Source organism: Protopterus annectens, chromosome 10.part0 (genome assembly GCF_019279795.1).
Source record: "Protopterus annectens isolate FY-2018-M chromosome 10.part0, PAN1.0, whole genome shotgun sequence".
Taxonomy (NCBI): Eukaryota; Metazoa; Chordata; order Ceratodontiformes; family Protopteridae; genus Protopterus; species Protopterus annectens.
Window position 1 is genome coordinate 1,646,506,464 of NC_056744.1, and position 18,887 is coordinate 1,646,525,350.

At 43.5% G+C, this 18,887-nt stretch overlaps 1 protein-coding gene across 1 annotated transcript in view; it reads left to right on the forward strand.

The window, feature by feature from the left end:
- The window catches only part of LOC122813842 (zinc-binding protein A33-like), a gene marked incomplete at its 5' end in the record, with an annotated part of 195,750 nt that overhangs the window by 82,797 nt on the left and 94,066 nt on the right, over window positions 1-18,887 (forward strand). Inside the window, 1 exon segment of the mRNA XM_044086377.1 lies at window positions 8,823-9,056. Within this exon segment, the coding sequence (XP_043942312.1) occupies window positions 8,823-9,056 (234 nt within the window).

Consider the following 18,887-nt stretch of genomic DNA (forward strand, 5'->3'; position numbering starts at 1 on the left):
CTGACCAGTTACATGATTTTGAGTTCGGGTTTGGAATTTTGTGGGTTTAAAATTCCTCTTGCTTCTGACAGACCTACAGATGGCAGTTGAGTGCTGACTGTCTTGTATTTAATTATGTATGTGATGAGATGGGGTCACTAAGGTAATTGGGGAGGGTCCCTGACATGTACATATGGGGGTGACTATTGATAAGTATCCAGTCTAAGATACTGTCTGTTTGGTTAGGTTTACCTATTCTGGTGGAGGAAGATATGGTCTGTGAGAATCCATGGAAGTTAATATGGGTGGAGTAGGAGTCTGATGAACATGTTCCAGTCAATATTAACATCCCCCAGTCAATATTAACATCCCCAGAACAATAGTTTCTTGAGGGTAGTTGGTAGATATCCAATTAAGAGTGCCCCCTAAGAGTGCCCCCCCAGTGTGTCAGAGTTGTTGCCAGGGGGATGTAAATATCAATTATTTTTACACTTTTGTGTATATTAAGTTGTAGTTTGATATTGACATTGTGTGCTTTTATATAGCACGGCACCCCCCTCTCCCTTTCATATAGTGCATCAGCCTCTGTATATTATTATAGGTGGGTGGATCTCATCATCTCTGGTTGATTGCTTTAGCCAGGTTTCTTTCTCTCACAGTGTTAGCGTCAGAGGGTTGTTAATAGGTTGGGCTTATGCACCTTTGTGTTTAGGCTTTATTGTAGTTTAGGGGTATTAGGAGTTAAATGAAAGAGATTATACATGTTGTCTAGGCTGTGTATCCTTGTAGTAATGTATCTCTGCGGGCGTTCCAGTTGTTGCATATGTAGTTGTTCAAGATACATTAATGCATTTTTTGGAATTTTAATTACGGTCCATAATTTTTAGTACTAGTTATTTATTTGGGACAAAACTTGCAGAATGGCCAAGTCATTTGGGATTTCAGTGACTGCTGCTAGCTTGCAGTCATCTGCAAACTTGGACAGCCAGAGTCCTTTGGTATTGGCTTTTATTTCAGAGACACAGATGCAGAGCAGGAGAGGTCCCAGCACAGTACCCTGGGAATCCCCACTGATGACTGTTCTTTTTGTGGAGGTAACTTCCCCAGTTTTGATTTCTTGCATTCTAGCTGGGAGCTATTTGGCAATCTAGCTGGTGACATTTGTATGAAGGTCTAACTCGTGATGTAAGAGTATTCAATCTCGCCGTTTGTTCTTACACACGGGTTCGGAGCTGATCCTCGGCTCAGAGTCAGCCGAATTGCAAAGCTCTGAATCTCAGAGAAGTTCGAGACCAGCCCATATCCCACAATCCTCCCTGCCATTACTCGGATCTAGTTTGCCGCTGCAACAGATCGGATCGAGGAGAGCTCAGACCAGATAGAAAATTGAGATTTGCTTACTATTTACAGATAAGATACTGATTTTTTTCCTGATATAACCTTATATTTCTTAGATTGTTATAGAAGTGCTGTGTGTGTGTTTTTATATATATATATATATATATATATATATATATATATATATATATATATATATATATATATCTACCCTTGTTTTTCTTCAGGCACCCTTTTGTGGCCTAACCCTTCTTCTTTGGGTGTGCCTTTGTGAGTGTCTTCTTTATATAGCCCTTTCTCCATATCTATATACACATAGGATTAGCAGTTTTTCTATACTCATTAGCTATTTTATTAGTATGTCAGAAAAAGCTAAATCTGGCTTTAAAAGATGTCAGTGTGGGCAGAAAATGTCCATTACTGACAATCATGCTTCCTGCGTCTACTGTCTTGGCCCTCTCCATCTTCAAGAGTATTGCTCTATTTGCCATTCCTTTAGCGGGAGGGTCATGACAGATAGGCGCAGAAAGCTCATAGACAGAGGTTTACTGAAGCCTGCCTTTCAAGAGGCTTTAGACAAGTCGGATCAGGCTTCTAAATCCTCCAAGGGGTCGAAGATGTCGGAGCCCATGTCATAGGCTCCGAGTTCATCTTCTAAGGTTCGTTCGCCGGTTCCACAGATCTCGGGGCCGAGCGTTGAACATTAATCTTTTCCTGAGCCCCAGATCTTGGAACCGGTGTCGGAGCTGCCACCACTGTCCATTCTTCGGTCGGTGCCATCTTGGGCTCCTTCGACCCGTTCTTCCAGACCTTTATCTGAGACAGATGTGGATCATGTCGTGCAGAAACACATGGAAAACACGGCCCTTTCCAAGTTAATTGCAGTTTCCTCCCAGTTGGTGTCGAAACTAGAAGGCCTCCCCATATCTCCAACGGGTCCTCCTTCGAGACCCATCCAGATCTCGGAGCCGGGAGAGGATGACCTGATGATAGTGGGGCCCTCTGTGCCGAAACCATCCATTGCACGATCGACACCATTGACTTAGACTCCTTCGGAACCAATAGGGGAGTCGCGGAGCCGACTGTCTCTCCTCGGTTCTGGGACAGAGTCGTACCGAACTGTTGGTACCGACTCTCCCTCTCGGGGCCTCGGCACAGACTGGCTCTGCTCCGTCCTCGGGGTTGGAGCCCACGGCACCTGGGTCTGGGATGCCCCCGTGTTCTTCGGAACTGGGGGAGCCCTCGGCCAGGTGTTTGGGAGCCTTTGACCTTATGAGGAAAGTGTTGTCTGCACAGACAACCACATTATCAGTAGAATCTTCTCCTTCTCCAAAAGGGACGCTTTCTGTTTCTGCTCCCACAATCCATCCCAAGCGTAGAGCCCAATTGCATCAGCCAGCCCAGAGGGTTCCTCCAGTTCCTTGGAGGCCTCACCAGAAGCCCCCTCTGATGAGGTCCTGAGGAAAAGGTTGTGCAAGAGGAGGCACATAGATTCCCCACAGGAATCTCTAACGTCTGACACAGACTTGGATGAGGCAGAGGGGTCCCCCAAATCACCCTCGGAGGATGTGTCATTTGCAGACATCCTGGAGATCTTGAAACCAGAGGGGTGATTGGCAATCCCTAGCCCCACTGAGGACGAGTCGGTGCTGCTGAAGGCTTTTGGGGCTCAACCTTCTACCTCCTGGGTGACTCCGCCCTTCGATGAATTAATGGATTTGATTGCACGAAGGGCGTGGGAGGCACCTGACACAGTGGAACCAGTCCCTAGGAAACCAAACAAGTTCATCACTGCCCCCCAAGATAAATCTTATCTCACCAAGGGAGTTCTCGTCGACGCTATGGTGGTGACGGCAGCCACAAAAAAGGAGATGTCTGAGTCTTCCTCATCTGTTCATCCTCCTAATAAGGATTCTAGGACTATGGACAGATATGGGAAGTGCGTTTTTAGTTCAGCGACTTTTTCCATGCGTTCGCTAAACTATTTGACTCATTTCACACACTTTGAGAGGGATCTCATCAAGGAGCTGACAGATACCCTCCAGGGTAACACAGATGCTGTTTCAGAAAAAGTAACAGCACAACTTAACACCCTCACCTCCATAGTAAACTTATCCATGAGGCTCATCTCATATGCAGCCGAGGGATCGATTACAGCTGCAGATTCAGCGATTGCTCTTCAAAGACCATCATGGATGCGGCTGCGCTCCTTTGCGGATGCCTTCAATTCTTCCTTTGCCAATGCCCCTTTTGATGGTGTCACACTTTTCGGGCCCAAGGTTAAGGAGACTCTCACTCGGTGTGAGCAAGAGGGAAAGACCCTGTCTGCTGTCGGGGTCTGTTTTTCCGCTCCTACTAGACCGTGCCTCAAAGGGCAACGAGGCGGAAAAATGTGGTTCTGTAGGAATTGGGGATCTTTCCAGACCACACAGAGTGATACCCCCTCCAGAGGCAGAGGAGGGGGTAGAAATGGAAGACGCCGCCCTGGCGGCAGGGGGGGTCCGCATAACCAAGGCGACAGGGATTCCGTCCCTGGGAAGCCTTTCCAGCACTCCTGAAGGGAGGCCCGGCTGTTCAGGGGTTGCTTGGCTTTATACCCACTGGCCTGGCTAAGTATTACTTCGGATTTTTTGGGTAAAAAGCATTATAACCAGAGGATACAAAATCCCCTTCACATCAATGCCACCTCTACAAAGAAGGTTACCAGACGTGCCACCTCGTCTGCGTAATCCAGCAGCTATAGAAATTTCAAAGCTGCTCAAACAGTCTCATCCAACCAGTTCCGGCAGACCAAAGAGGATCCGGAACTTACTGAAGGTTCTTTTTAGTTCCAAAAAAGACAGGGGACTGGAGACCGATCTTGGATCTCAGCCATCTCAACACCTTCGTGAAGAAGGAAAAGTTCCGGATGGTCACGCTTCAATCGATCCTTCCATTCTTTCAGAAGGATGATTGGATGTGCTCTATAGATCTCAGACGCGTACTACCACATCAAAATGGCCAGACCGTCCAGAGATCACCTGCGCTTCCGGCTGGGAGCCAGTCACTTTCAGTTTCGAGCTTTGCCCTTTGGACTCACCTCAGCCCCCAGGGTATTCACCAAATGCATGGCAGTAGTTGTGTCTCACTTGAGATGACAAGGATTCCAGGTGTTTCCCTATCTGGACGACTGGCTCCTCACCACCACCACCGAGCGTCGTCTATTGCAAGCCAGAGACTACACAATCAGCCTTTGTTCCCACTTAGGGATTTCCATAAATTTCAAAGTCTTGCTTATCGCCCTCACAGTGCATTTCCTTCATCGGAGCAGACCTAAATACACATTCGACATTACTGAAGCTTCCTCCACTAAGAGCCTCAACCCTCAAACAGCAGGTTCTTCTTCTGGTCAGCAAGAAAGCCCCAGCCAAACTGGTGTTAAAAGTGTTGGGACTGATGGCAGCCGCACTAATTGCAGTCCCTATGGGAAGGTTACACATGAGGATCCTACAATGGCTGCTCTTCGCGCAGTGGTCGTTCCAACACCTACCCCTAGAGCATTTGATCAGGATAACAGACTCTTGCAGATGGGACCTCTCATGGTGGGTGCACGATCAGAACCTCACTATGGGTCGTCCGTTCGTTCTACCCAGTCCAACAGCCACAATAACCACGGATGCTTCCCTGATAGGGTGGGGGGGCCTTTTTCAGGGAAGAACAGTCCAAGGAGAATGGTCCAGCACGGAGTACACACTACATATAAATGTTCTGGAGTTGAGGGCGGTGTTCCTGGCGCTGCAACACTTCCAAGCCCTCTTACCTCTAGGAACAGTAGCAGTTCAGACAGACAGCATGTCTGTAGTCTGGTACATAAACAAGCAAGGGGGAACCAGGTCTTGCCCGTTATGCAGAGAGGCCATGAGAATTTGGCAATGGGCAGAGTCCACGGGTCGCTTTCTGATAGCAACGCACATCCCGGGGTCATCCAACGTCATTGCGGACAGGTTGAGCAGAGCCATCCTGTTACCTCACGAGTGGTCCCTCAATTCACAGACGGCGGAAAAGATCTTCCGCAAATGGGGCCAGCCTTGCTGCGATCTGTTTGCTTCCCCGTTGAATGCAAAATGCAGAAGCTACTTTGCCCTTCTACCCCCTCCGGGGGATGTCCCCAGGGACGCACTGATACACGATTGGCCCCCGGGTCTCCTATATGCATTTCCGCCTACTCCCTTGATTCCCAGATTTCTACAGAAAGCCAGGAACCTGGAAAGGACTATAATACTCATAGCCCCATTCTGGCCTCGTCAAGTATGGTTCCCCTTTCTTCGAGCCCATCAAATAGAGGAACCATGGATTCTGGACCCAGTACCAGATCTACTGACACATTCGTCGGAGTTCCTCACCCGTCTCTATAGTCCCTCAAACTAGCAGCTTGGCTGCTCCGCTTCCCTGCCTAGCCAGGTCTCATCTACTCCCCCCGGCAGTTCAACACATTCTGGTTGCTTCTCATAAAGCTTCCACTACTAAACTCTATACGAGTAAGTGGAAACACTTTGTATACTGGGCGTCTAGCCAAAACTTAGACCCCTTGGTAGCTCCTCTACATAAAATTTTAGAATTCTTGTCTATCCTTTTTCACGAAGGAGCTTCTACTTCCACGCTAAGAGTACAGTTGGCGGCCATATCATACTTCCATATTGGTGAGGAAGGTTCTCCCATTATGTCTCAGACTTTGTAAGGCCTTTATGAAAGGAACCTTCCATCTTAGACCGCCTGTCAGAAAACCTTTCTTTCCATGGAGCCTGAATTTGTTGCTGTCGCAACTCATGTTGCCACCTTTTGAACCTGCCTCTTCATGTCCCTTAAAGTTCTTATCGTGGAAGACGCGGTTTCTCGTCGCCGTGACTTCAGCTCGTAGAGTATCAGAGTTGCAAGCATTATCGGTCAGACCACCTTACTTGATATTCCATCCAGACAGGGTCCCTCTGCGTACAAATCCATCCTTCCTTCCAAAAGTATGCTGAGTTACGAATATTAACCAGTCTATAGAACTCCCTACCTTTTTCAAAAACCATACTAACAAACTGGAGTATATGTTGCACAAGCTGGATGTTCACAGGCAATTGAGATTATTTGGATAGGCCCAAAGATTACAGGAAAACAGATCAGCTCTTCATCGCATTTGCAGACAATAAAAAGGGCATGGCAATTACTAAACGTACTCTATCTAAATGGCTTGCTGACTGTATAACATTTGTATACTCTAAATCAAAGCAATCCTTGCCCACCAAACCCAAGGCCCATTCTACCAAATCCGTCTCCACTTCCTTAGCTCATGCAGCTCGTTTGCCTTTGGACACTATTTGTGCAGCAGCCACGTGGTCTAAACCACATACTTTCATCACTCATTATAGAGTGGACAAAATCTCCAAGGATAGGACATAATTTGGTTCCACTGTGCTTAGGAACGTTCTTCCATGAGTCACTCGGGGAGACTGAGCTAGGGACGCTACCCATGTGCAAGAACAAACTGCGAGATTGAACACTCTTACATAAAGAAGTTATGTCCTTACCATAACGTTCCATGTAGAGTGTTCATCTCGCCTTTGTTCTTACCTTCCCTCCCTTCCCCTCCCTCGTGTTTGGAAGAACTGGTAGGATTAGAGTCTGATCGACGTGTCTTGACCCCTTCCAGGGTATATGCTCCTGTGTATCATGGGATATATGTTTAGACTATTAGTTATTGCTATGGTGAGAGAGTGTCTCTGAATGGCTGAAGAGAGTGTATACTTCTAGCACCGGAGGTGTTGGATCTTTTGGTCTGGTTTGTTTGCAAACTAGATCCGAGTAATGACAGGGAGGATTGTGGGATATGGGCTGGTCTCGAGCTTCTCTGAGATTCAGAGCTTTGCAATTCGTCCGACTCGGAGCCGAGGATCGGCTCTGAACCCGTGTGTAAGAACAAAGGCGAGATGAACACTCTACATGGAACGTTATGGTAAGGACGTAACTTCTTTTTAAGTGTACTCAGTTTTACATTGTAAAGGGGTTGAATGATGCTTTTGACTTTTACAGATGTAAAGGAATATTTCTGCTTCTTAAACGAACACTTGAATTACTCTGCCTTTTTTATTGTATTTGAGTTTTTTCCACCTTAAAATAACCTTATGTACTATTTTACTGATATGATTTTGTTCTTCAGACTTTTTTTGGAAATTAAAAAAAAACACTTTAGTTCACAATAATATAATATAGACTAGAAAATCATAAATGATTCTTGGATTTTCATCCATTTACTTATGTTGATAGTATTTAGCCTAGACATTGTAAGTGATTCTTGTATTTTTCTCCATTTAGTTACGTTGATAGTATTTTGAGTCACTGTTGTAGATAGTCTATGAAAGCAGAGTCGGGACTTCTTTTTAGGTGAATTATTCCATTCTTTGCTTATTAAAAGTTGTTCCATTCCTTCCTTGGCCTGTTTACATTTTTCTGTACAGTTTTAGTAAATGTTCAAAGCTGTAATCCTTTAGAAAAATTGCAGATCCTCCTTTCCTCTGTAGTCTTACAAGGAGTTAGTCAACAGTTCACCTCATTTATCTGAGTGAAGTGTATCACTTCAAATAGCTAGTAAGGCAAATGGTAGTTCTCTGTAGGTTTGATGTTGTCGTTAAATGAGTGAAGGCAGCACCTCGCTGGCCAAAGATGATTATATAGAATTGGTGGTGCAACTTATCCCTGTTCATCTTATAAAGATTTATCCAATAAGTGATCCTTTTAATGACCTTAGCAGGACATATGGCCTTATTCCAAATGACTTGACTTGTACTATAGGCAGGTCTTTTGGAATCCGGCTTCTGGTGTAAACTTGTTTATAAATGGGCCTTACACCAGACTAAGTCACTTAAGCTGAGTAACTCTTTTGGAATCTGGCCCACAGACATAGGAAGTAACAGTGAAAACTAGGGAATCTCTGATGTATAGCCTCTGTCATGAAGCTCAAGACAAATTCATTTGTGAAATATTATAACATCCAGATAAGAATAATTGTAGGACTGTCATAAAAACAAATAGAAGTGTGAAAGAAATGAAAAGTTTCTTGGCACTAAACATGGTGGTGATACAGGGAGAAGTAACTCTGAAGTTAAGTTGACTACATTGCAGAGTTCAGTTTTCCTTTAATGATCATGATCTGTTTACTGGCATAGGACAATGATTGTCCAGACTCAGCGTAGTATAAATGAATGAAAGAACACTTGTATCACCAAATTAGTAAACCTGACCATTTTTAGGTCTGTGATTTACCTAATGAGAATACTGAATGAGTAAATTAACAGATGAAATAAAGAAAAGTGAATAAGGTAGGTAATAAATGAATAATTCAACAAAGAATTGAAAAATCGTCTTTGCTTAGAAAATGTCTGTAGCACATGCCTAAATGTCTTGGTACCATAAAATGATTAAACTTGGATGATATTACCTTTTAAGGTGTTGATACTGTATTTCTCATGGAATACTTTTGACAGGGCACTAAAGTGGAGTTAGAGAATCACATTTTATCTGAATTTGAGACCATGCAACAGTTTTTGCACATTAAGAAAAATGCAGTGATTCGCCAACTTGAAGCAGAAGAATCGGAAATTCTGAGAAAGCTGCACAGAAACATGATCGGCATTACTGAAGACATCACAGTTCTTGAGAAAGCAGATTCTGACATTCTGTCATTGCTAAATGAGGAGGAACCACTCACATCCCCTCTGGTGAGAATCTTTATCGTCTCTCCTTTCTGACTCACTGCTGTCAAGCAGACATAGGTTACTTCTGAAAGTTTGCTTTTGATGTTAACTGACCCAAAGGTAAATTCTAAATTCAAATCCTGTTACAGTACATCATTATTTATCTGTACCATTCCCATTCTTGACTGACATGAACTGATGTGACAGCTAAAACTACCTGAAATTTATTTCTCACTGGCAGCTTCTCATAGTGGTGGTGTGGCTGGAATGAGCTGTATGCTTTATTGCTCTGTAACATAATGTTAAACATGCATAAATTTTTTGAAGAGGTTTTGTGAAGGGAATCTTGTAGCGGTTGATGACTGACAAAGCTTTTACCATGTGTCCACAGAAATCAGACTTCACTTCTGGAACAGCGGTAATCGTTGACGCAGATTTCAGATTGCTGTGGGAGATTACTGTGAATAGTTTTGAATGTAAATGAGAGAGATTTCTGCAGAGCCTATATTTTTTATTTTGATGAAAAGTATTTTAATTGTCTTTATTTTTGCCTGTCAGATGAAAAAAGTGCTTTCTTTGTTCACATTAATTTGCATATTAATTGATATGGTACTTTGTATTATTTACTATCCTCCTTATCACATTTAGGTCCAAGGATGTCATTGTTCCACTGTATTTGGCCCTTATCAGACCAATCACTGAGTACAACACCCCCTTTGGTATGTCCCTGACTAGGTATATGCAACAACTGGAGTGTCCACAGAGATTCCTCACAAAAAGAATACGTGGCTTAAACAACATGTCCTACATGGACCTCAAAGTCTTAACCTTATACTTGTCTCCTACAGATCGCTGAGAAGCGATCTATGCCTGGCCTGCAAAGCATCCCCTGACACTGCTGTAATGAATCTGTTGCATCCCTGCAAAACAAATAGCCTTAGAATTACCTCATCTAGGGATCAAAACCTCATGTGCAACGTAAATAGGACTTGTAGGAGGGATAGGTAAGTGTCTCTGAGACCTCCACATCTCTGGAATAGACTCCCCATCCAAGTGAAGCAGGGTTCTTCTGTAACCCAATTGAGGTGTAACTTGGACCAGTGAATGGGGAATTGGAATAACCCAATTACTTAAAACAAATCTAACCTTCAAAAGAAAGAAGTGACCAACGCAAAAAATATACAAACAAGCCAAATAAATTAATACATGACTAGAATAAATTCAGTTCAATGATGAATTCAGTAAATGAATAGAAAGTCCCAAAGAAAAGCAGTGAAAACCTGTCAAAAATCTCACCCCAAATGGAAATGACTTTCTACTCTTTGAGTGATCCTTGTTTACAGACCTGAAAAGAAATGCATTTCATAACAAATTCAGTAAACAAATTACAATATATAATGTACTTCAGGAAGTATTCTCAAAATCAGAGCCAACAAATTACATAAAGAAATGAAAAAAAAAATGTAACTAGGTAAGATAAGATGTACCTGTAAAATGAAGAAACCAGATGAATCATTCCATGTAGCTCCATAAAGCTTTATGTGAAGACGTCATCTCTGTCAAACAGACAACTCCAGATGCCTGCCTTTGGCCTTCTACCTCCAAAACTGGGCCATGAAACTGAAAACAACCTTTTTGAAGACCTAAGTCCATGCTCCACCTGTAGTCTAATACTGTAACCTACAGATTCCAAATTAAAAAAAAAAATCGGGGGGGGGGGGGAGCTAAAGCACTAAGATGAAATTGACACAATCTCTTGTAGAAAAACAAAACACTAAGCAAAAACCAGCTGTAAGGAAATCTATAAAATAAAGTGCTAAGCTGAAAATACAAAATTGTCCATAAAAATACACTAAGCAGAAAAAACATAAATAAAATAAAAAGATAAAGAAAAAAAATTAACCTTTCCAAAACAGCTATAAAAGATAATGTGGAAGTGGAAAATGTGAAAAAAAAACAACCAGTTAAACATCAAAAAGGTATTCTCAAGTACTCTGACATTTATACTGTCATATCCCCTATGCCATAGCTCCGTTATAAAAAAATATATATATATTCGGTACTTTAGCCAGCGCTTTATGACATAGTACGTAAATAAATCACTGTATAAATCTGAAAAAATAAAGCCACATAAAATGCAGAAAATAGAACAATGGAAAAATATGATGGGTTGGTGTTTGATGTATTTATATCTTGTACTTTAGAGAAGAATAGATGTTGTAACCTCAACCCTCTCTGTATAAAGCATGAATTGCTTCACTAAGCAAGCCTGTGTAGCTATCGGTCTGTATGTAGGTAAAATATACATGTGTACAGGTGCCCTGCATTTTGTCTAAATGCAGGTTTGTCGACCGCTATTTAATCAACCTCATTTGGTCAGTATATGCAGGTGGTTGACAGATGTTTGAGATTGACAATCCCTGGGAAGGGGAATATTCCCTTTCCCCAGGGACCGTGCAATATATATATATATATATATATATATATATATATATATATATATATATAATATTTACGCACACACACACACACACACACACACACACACACACACACACACACACACACACACACGTAAAATACATATACACAGAAAATAGGGGAACATTTATTACTGAAAACAGCATGCAATGGGAGAAAAAAAAACAAGAGAAATGTTGCAGCTGGGTCCCTTGAAGTTATGTCTTGCGTTAAGAATGTTTGCTGCATATATTTAAGTTTGCAAAGTCTGTATTCTCCTGTTATATTTTCCAAATGTATGAAATAAAATCATTTTAGAGCAGTTGATTTACAAATGAATATCGGCTAGATCTTAAGAGGTCATTGGCCCCTTGTATTCAATATTAAGCCAGTTATTGAATAAAATGATCCCTTTGGGATGCATCTCACTAGAGATGTCATACAGCTCAAAAGACCCCAGAGGTTCCTAACTTAAAGGTCCTCACTGGTTTAAAAATCCTAAGATAAATCATCTTCGTGTGTCACTGTTACAGTCCTCACATATGGGTTATCCGGCTCCCAGTAGCCCTCAGTCGGCCCGAATACCAGAGTCCTTGGTGTACGACGTCGGCTGCCACAGGTTGTAAAACTGATGTCAGTACGTCTGGTATAAAGGGAGGCAGCCAACGCCATTTCCTCAGTCTTTCTTGCCACGGAGCCTGAAGCAGATGCAATTTGCACTAGTGCCGGTTGGCCGTTTACCTTTGTTTCGCTTGCCGACTACCAAGTTGAAGACGCCTTCAGATAAGTACCCTGTTGGGGATCCTCTTTTCTTGCTTTAACGAATGTCAGATAAAGTTAATAATTATCTTGCTTGTGGAAAACAGATTGTGCACCGTGATTTCCATTCCTATTGTTTAACTTGTTTGGGCCTTGAGCACGACATCCCTAACTGCGATCTCTGTGCTTCCTTTAACCCGCATACCATATGTCGTAGAGCTAAGATTTTGTATAAGCATTTCAGAGTCTGGCCTAAGTTCGTCGGTATGGCGTCTTCTGGTGTCTCGACTTTGGATATTCCTAGAAAGCGAAAAGACAAGGACTGCGACATGCCTAGGGTTAAATCTACTGACAATGCACCGGTGAAATTGATCTATCAGCACAGCGGTAGTCAGTGAGGCGCTTTTGCCGCCCCTGCAGTCTGCAGATTTTCAGCCGTAAGCTTCTGCCAAGAACTTTACAGAGTCCTCCATGCCACAGGCTGCTATTTCATCTTCAGACCTTCCGCCTGTCGCCGCCTCAGATGGGTCTGGAGCCGCTTTGCAGGCACCGGCTTCTGACTCCTTCTTTTCAACACGAGACCAGACCAATTACGTTAATTCAGACTTCTGCAGTTGCTAGGCCTCCCGAGTCCCTCCGGATTGCTAGTAAAACTTCCAGCCACAAATCTGCTCACATGCAGGCATTGGCCTCCCCTCCTGTACCTCAGTCCCAGTTAGTAAAGATGGCTGGTGATCTTCTTTCCCTGATTAGGGGCCCTCATCCACCCCCTTTAAAGAGGGCTAGGGAATTATCTCCTGATGTTTTGTCTGTCTCAGATTCTGAGATTTCCAGTACGTCTGCTGGTGAAGAAGGAAAGTCTCAACTTTTTTCTGGCTTTGAGGATTCTGATGCTGAGGACTCTATCCCTTCTGCCTCCCCTCCAGAGGATTTTTTCTTTGGGGGTAGTTTGAATACTCGTAGGGAGCATTTTAAATGGGAATGTTAGGATTTTCCACAGTCTAAGAAAAGAATCAAGGAATTTTTAGATTTGCCACAGCATAAGCCTCTGGCTATACCTCCAGTTTTGGAAGTTGTGGATGATGTTTTCATGGAAAATTCTTTAACTCCTAGTCTTGTTCCTCTTACCACCAGAAAACCAGACCAGTATTACAGGGTTCCTGAATCTCATCAGTTCCTTTTTAAAAACTCTACTGCTGATCCAGAAATTATTTCTCTCAAGGCAACAATGGTGTTAAGGCTACTATTGCTAAAAATCCTGTGCCTTCTGATAAGGAATCTAGGGCCTTGGACAGGTGGGGTAAAAAAGTCTATACTTCTGCAACTGTTGCCATTAGATCCGTGAATTGTCTCTTTCACATGCTTAAGTATCAGCAGCATACTTTGGAGGCTATTAAGGCTAAACTTGGAGATATTCCTTCCATGATGGAGAACAAAGATTTACAAGACTTACTGAATTCTGCCACTTTAGTTAATAAGCATCCACTTCATTGTGGTTTTGACACACTGGAGGCTTCCTGCAGAGCAGCAGCCACTGGTTCCATAATTAGAAGGCATGCTTGGCTCAGGGAGCAGCCTCTTTCTGAACCAGCTAAATCTAAACTGCTGGATGTTCCTTTGCACAAGGACAATCTTTTTGGTAATAAGGCTGAGGAGGTACTAAAGAAGTTGGAGGATAAGGCAAAATCTATGCAAGCTATAAAAGATTTCCTTCAGTTTCAGCTTCCTCTGTTTAGTAGGCATTATCCTTCCAAAAATTGGTCTTTCCCTGATCCTGGCAAGCAGGGTTGCTCTAGGCCTAGGGGTTTCAGATATTCCAGAGGGCAGGCTAAACAGTGGCATTCTTCTGTTAAATCGGGGAGTTCTAAGCCAGCTTCCCAAAGCAAGCATTATCAATGACTTCGGCCTTCTTGTGCCTACCTCTGTGGACCCTGGATTTCCTTTGCAGGGGGGAAGGTTAGCCAGGTTCGCAGAGGTATGGTCTGCCATCATGGATGGCAAATAGGTGCTCAATATAGTAAACCAAGGTTACAAGTTTTACTTTCACACCTACCTTCCCCGTTTTACAAGGGTACCCAGACATACCCAGAACTCTCAGGGCAGAGGTAGAAACTCAAATTTCTTCTCTACGGACTATGAAGCTATAGAGCCAGTTCCTGCAAATCAAGCAGGCTATGTTTTTATTAAAGTATTTTTCTGCTACCCAAGAAAGAGGGCACCTGGCTCCCTATACTGGATCTGTCCATTCTAAACACTTTTCTGGTGATTCACAAATTCAAGATGCTCACCCTTCAATTGCTACCAATGCTGGGCAAGGATTCATAGCTAGTAACTTTGGATGTTCTTCGTGTTTCACTGTTGCAGTCATCACATTTGGGTAATCTGCTTGTAGTAGCCCTCAGTCAGCCTAATTATCAAAGTATTGGGTCCTGTGTCAGTTGCGGTCTCATCTTCTGTGTCAGGTAGTCAGGTGTATAAAGCATGCAGCCGACGCCATTACATCAGTCTTTCTTGCGGTGCCCGAAGCAGAAGCATTTCACAAGTGCTGGTCGGTAGACTCCTGAAATTTTCGTTTTCGAGTTTCAGCATCAAAGTCTTCCACTAAAGCAAGGTACCCCATTGGGGAAACTTTCTTGCTCTAAACCGATGTCAGTAAAAGTCAATAGTTGTATTTCTTGTGGAAAGCAAATACCTCAAAGATTTTCATTATACTGTATTCTTTGCCTAGGCCCTGACTACGACGTACCTCGCTGTCACTTTTGTGCCTTATTTAAACCACGAACTATTCATCGTTGGTATATTTTCACTTCTAAATATTTTGGTACTCTGTTCAATTACCCAGATATGTCTTCGGTAAGCCACCCGACTACCGACGTTCTGAAAAACGCAAAGATAGACCGAGACAGGCCGCCTTGGTCCAAAGCTACTGACGACGCTTCTCCTAAGCTAGTCACCAGTTTGCTGGTACTCAGTGAGGCGCTTTCACAGCCCCTGATACCCACTACTTCAGATTTGCGGGCCTCTACTGAGACCCATTCGGAGTCCGGTATGCATCGAGATGCTTCAACTGTGGAACCTGCGGATGTCTCTACCTTGGATACTGTGCAGGCACCGACTTCTAATGGTGTATTCAGGTCTACTGACTTGCATATTAAACCGTCATCTTCTCCTTCAAGGCCTAAAACTCGAACCATGCCTAGAAAACCGATGCCCAGACTGCATGGTCAGGACTCTATAACTAAAAAACAAATAAGAATGGCTGAAGATCTTATTACTTTAATCCGGGGAAGCCAACCTTCCCCCTCTAAGAGACCTAGGACTGAATTTGCTTATGATACTTCTGACCAGGATTCTGAAATTTGTTTCCTCTGATGACCAGGATTTACCCTTATCTACCTGTGAGGATTCTGATGCAGTAGACTCTATTCCCTCTGCTTCTCCCCCAGAAGATTTTTCTTTTGGTGAAACCTTGCATACTCTTGGGGAGCATTTTCGCTGGGAAAGCCATTATTACTCTGATTCTAAAAAGAGGCGTAGGGATTTCTTACTCCTGCCCCAACACAGGCCTTTAGCTATCCCTCCTGTGCTAGATATTGTTGATGCCTTTTCAGAATCTAACTTGGCCCCTGACTCTACCTCCTGCTCCCAGAAAACCTGATAGATATTACAGGGTTCCTAACTCTCACAAGTTCCTTTTTAAAAATCCTACTGCGGATCCAAAGACCATTTCACAGGGACCCAAGGACATTAAGGCTACTACTGCCAAAAATCCTACCCCCTCTGATAGAGATTCCAGGGCCCTGGATAGATGGGGTAAGAAGGTATACACCTCTGCAACCTTGGCCATCAGGGCCCTAAATTGACAGTTTCATATGTTAAAGTATCAGCAGCATATTATTGGATTGCTTAAACAGAAAATTGTTAATTCCTGATTGTGCTGAAAATAAGGATTTACAGGATTTAATGCATTCTGCTGAACAGGTTGGAAAACATACTTTGCAATGTGGTTTTGATTCACTAGAGGCATCTTGCAGAGCTGCTGTCACTGGGTCTGTACTTAGAAGGCATGCTTGGCTTAAGGAGCAATCTTTGCCAGATCATGTTAAAACTAAATTGCTGGATGCTCCCTTAAATCAGGACCACCTTTTTGGCAACAAAGCAGAAGTTGTTCTTTAAAAGATGGAGGAAAAAGCTAAATCTATGCAAACTGTTAAAGATTTCTTACAAGTACAACCTCCAAGATTTAGTAGGCATTGGCCCTCAAAAAATTGGTCCTTTCCTGCCTCTTCCAGGCTTTTTCAGTTCAAAACCAGAACCATCAGAACACCCAGGCTTCAGTCCCAGGGTACACACAGGACTAAGCAGTGGTGGGCTCCCACTTCCAAATCAGGGAGTAGTAAGACTCCCCCCTATGGTAAGCTGTCTCAATGACTTAACTTTAAAACTTCCAAGCACTTCTCAACTGACTGCTCCTTTAGGGGGAAAGATTGCTCTGCAAGCAAAAAACTGGGAACTCATTACCCAGGACAAATGGGTTTTAAATATAGTTTCCCAAGGATACAGATTTCACTTCCACACATTACCAACCCCAAACGGTTGGCCAGATCTACCCCTTAATCAGTGGGCAGAGGCTCAAAAGCAAGTACTCTCTCTTAAGATTAAAGGCTATTCAAACTGTACCAGAAGAGGAAAAGGGACAAGGTTTCTACTCAAGACTTTTCCTGGTACCCAGAAAAGACCACTCATGGCATCCTATCCTGGACCTTTCTATCCTACACACCTTTTTGGTGATTCCAAAATTCAAGATGCCAACTCTTCACCAGTTGCTTCCCATGCTAGGCAAGGACGCCTGGTTGGCAACACTGGATTTAAAGGAAGCCTACCTGCACATCCCAATCAGGGAATCTTGCAGAAGATGCCTACGCTTCAAAGCAGGCTGCATGTACTATCCGTTCTCTGCACTGCCCTTTAGCTTATCTACTGTGCCCAGGGTATTCACAAAGTGCCCAACTCCAGTCATTGCATTTTGCAGGCAAAGAAATATTCAAATATACCCATACCTGAACGGTTGTCTAATTCAGGCAGAAAACCAGGACATACTTTTGAATCATCTGGCATTTGTACAAAAGGTGCTGACTTGTCTAGGGTACACCATAAAACGAAAAGAAATCACATCTGGTACCCTGTCGGCAAATTATATTCCTGGAAGCAAGCTTGAACACAACTTCTCAGATGGCTTTTTTCACGCTAGAGAAACAAATTCATTTGACAACTTACTTCAAACTAATGGCCGCAAAGACCCTGCTATCTGCAAGGCAAATACTGCAAGCCTTGGGGTTCATGGCCTCCTGCATTCTATTAATTCCATATGCAAAACTGCATATGAGGAAACTATAATGGTATCTAAAAAGCCTGTGGTGTCAGCATTCTCAGGATCCATCATTCTTTGCCTACAGTTAGAGTTCCTTTGGTGGGCAGAGGCCTGCCACCAAAACAAAGGTCTATCATTCACTCTACCCCCTGCCGCCCAAACCCTAACAGACACATCGGACTATGCATGGGGGGCATCAGACTATGCATGGGGGGCTCACCTGGCAGGGAAGTGCATTCAGGGCAAATGGAACCCAAGTCAAATGCACCTGCATATCAATCAAAAAGAAATGCTAGCTGTACAGAATGCTCTGACAGCCTTCAAGGACCACATTCTTCCAGGACAATTAATGGTAAAGACGGACAACACCACTGTTATGTGGTGCATAAACAAGCAGGGGGGTACCCATTCATACCCCCTTTGCAGAGGCTCTGTGGAACACAGCCTTGAGCTACCAAGTGCATCTACAGGCTCAATTCCTGCCAGGAAAACTAAATACATTGGCAGACGAACTAAGCAGAAGTCTAATGGACCCACACGAGTGGAAACTGGAACCAAAGACTTTCAACATGATGATAAACAAATGGGGGACCCCAGATATAGACCTGTTTGCCTCCCCCCAGAACTACCAGTTGGACAAATTCTGCACAAGGACTCCCCACAAACAAGCTTGGAAAGTGGATGCTCTGTCCTTCAGCTGGAAAAACCTATCAATTTTATGCCTTTCCTCCTCTGCCTGTCCTCTTCAAGGTACTACTAAAGATCAAACAGGACAAACCAAGGACTATACTGATTGCACCAGATTGGCCACCCAAACATTGGTACCCCCTCTTGCGCAGTGTATCACTGCCGGCTCCATGGCACCTGCCTCAAACCCCTACCCTGCTGTCACAGCAGGAGAGCCAGATTCTGCACTCTCCGCTTCAAACCCTGAACCTGGCAGCCTGGCTAATTACCTAATCTTTCAGTTTCCATCCTTCAGTAAAAAAGTGTTAGATGTCATTTTGGAGGCAAGGAGGCCTAGTACTAGAAAATCTTATGCTGAAAAATGGAAAAGATTCTGTGCTTGGAGCCAAACTCAAGGGACTTGCATGGCTGCACCCAGTTTACCTCAGATTCTTCAATATTTAACTGAGATGCTTCACAAGGGCCTTTCTTTTTCCTCCATCAAAATTCATGCCTCAGCCATTTCAGCTCATTACAGCACAGAACCACCCCCCTTCTCTCATCCACTGCTCAAGCAGTTCCTCAGAGGGATCAAAAAC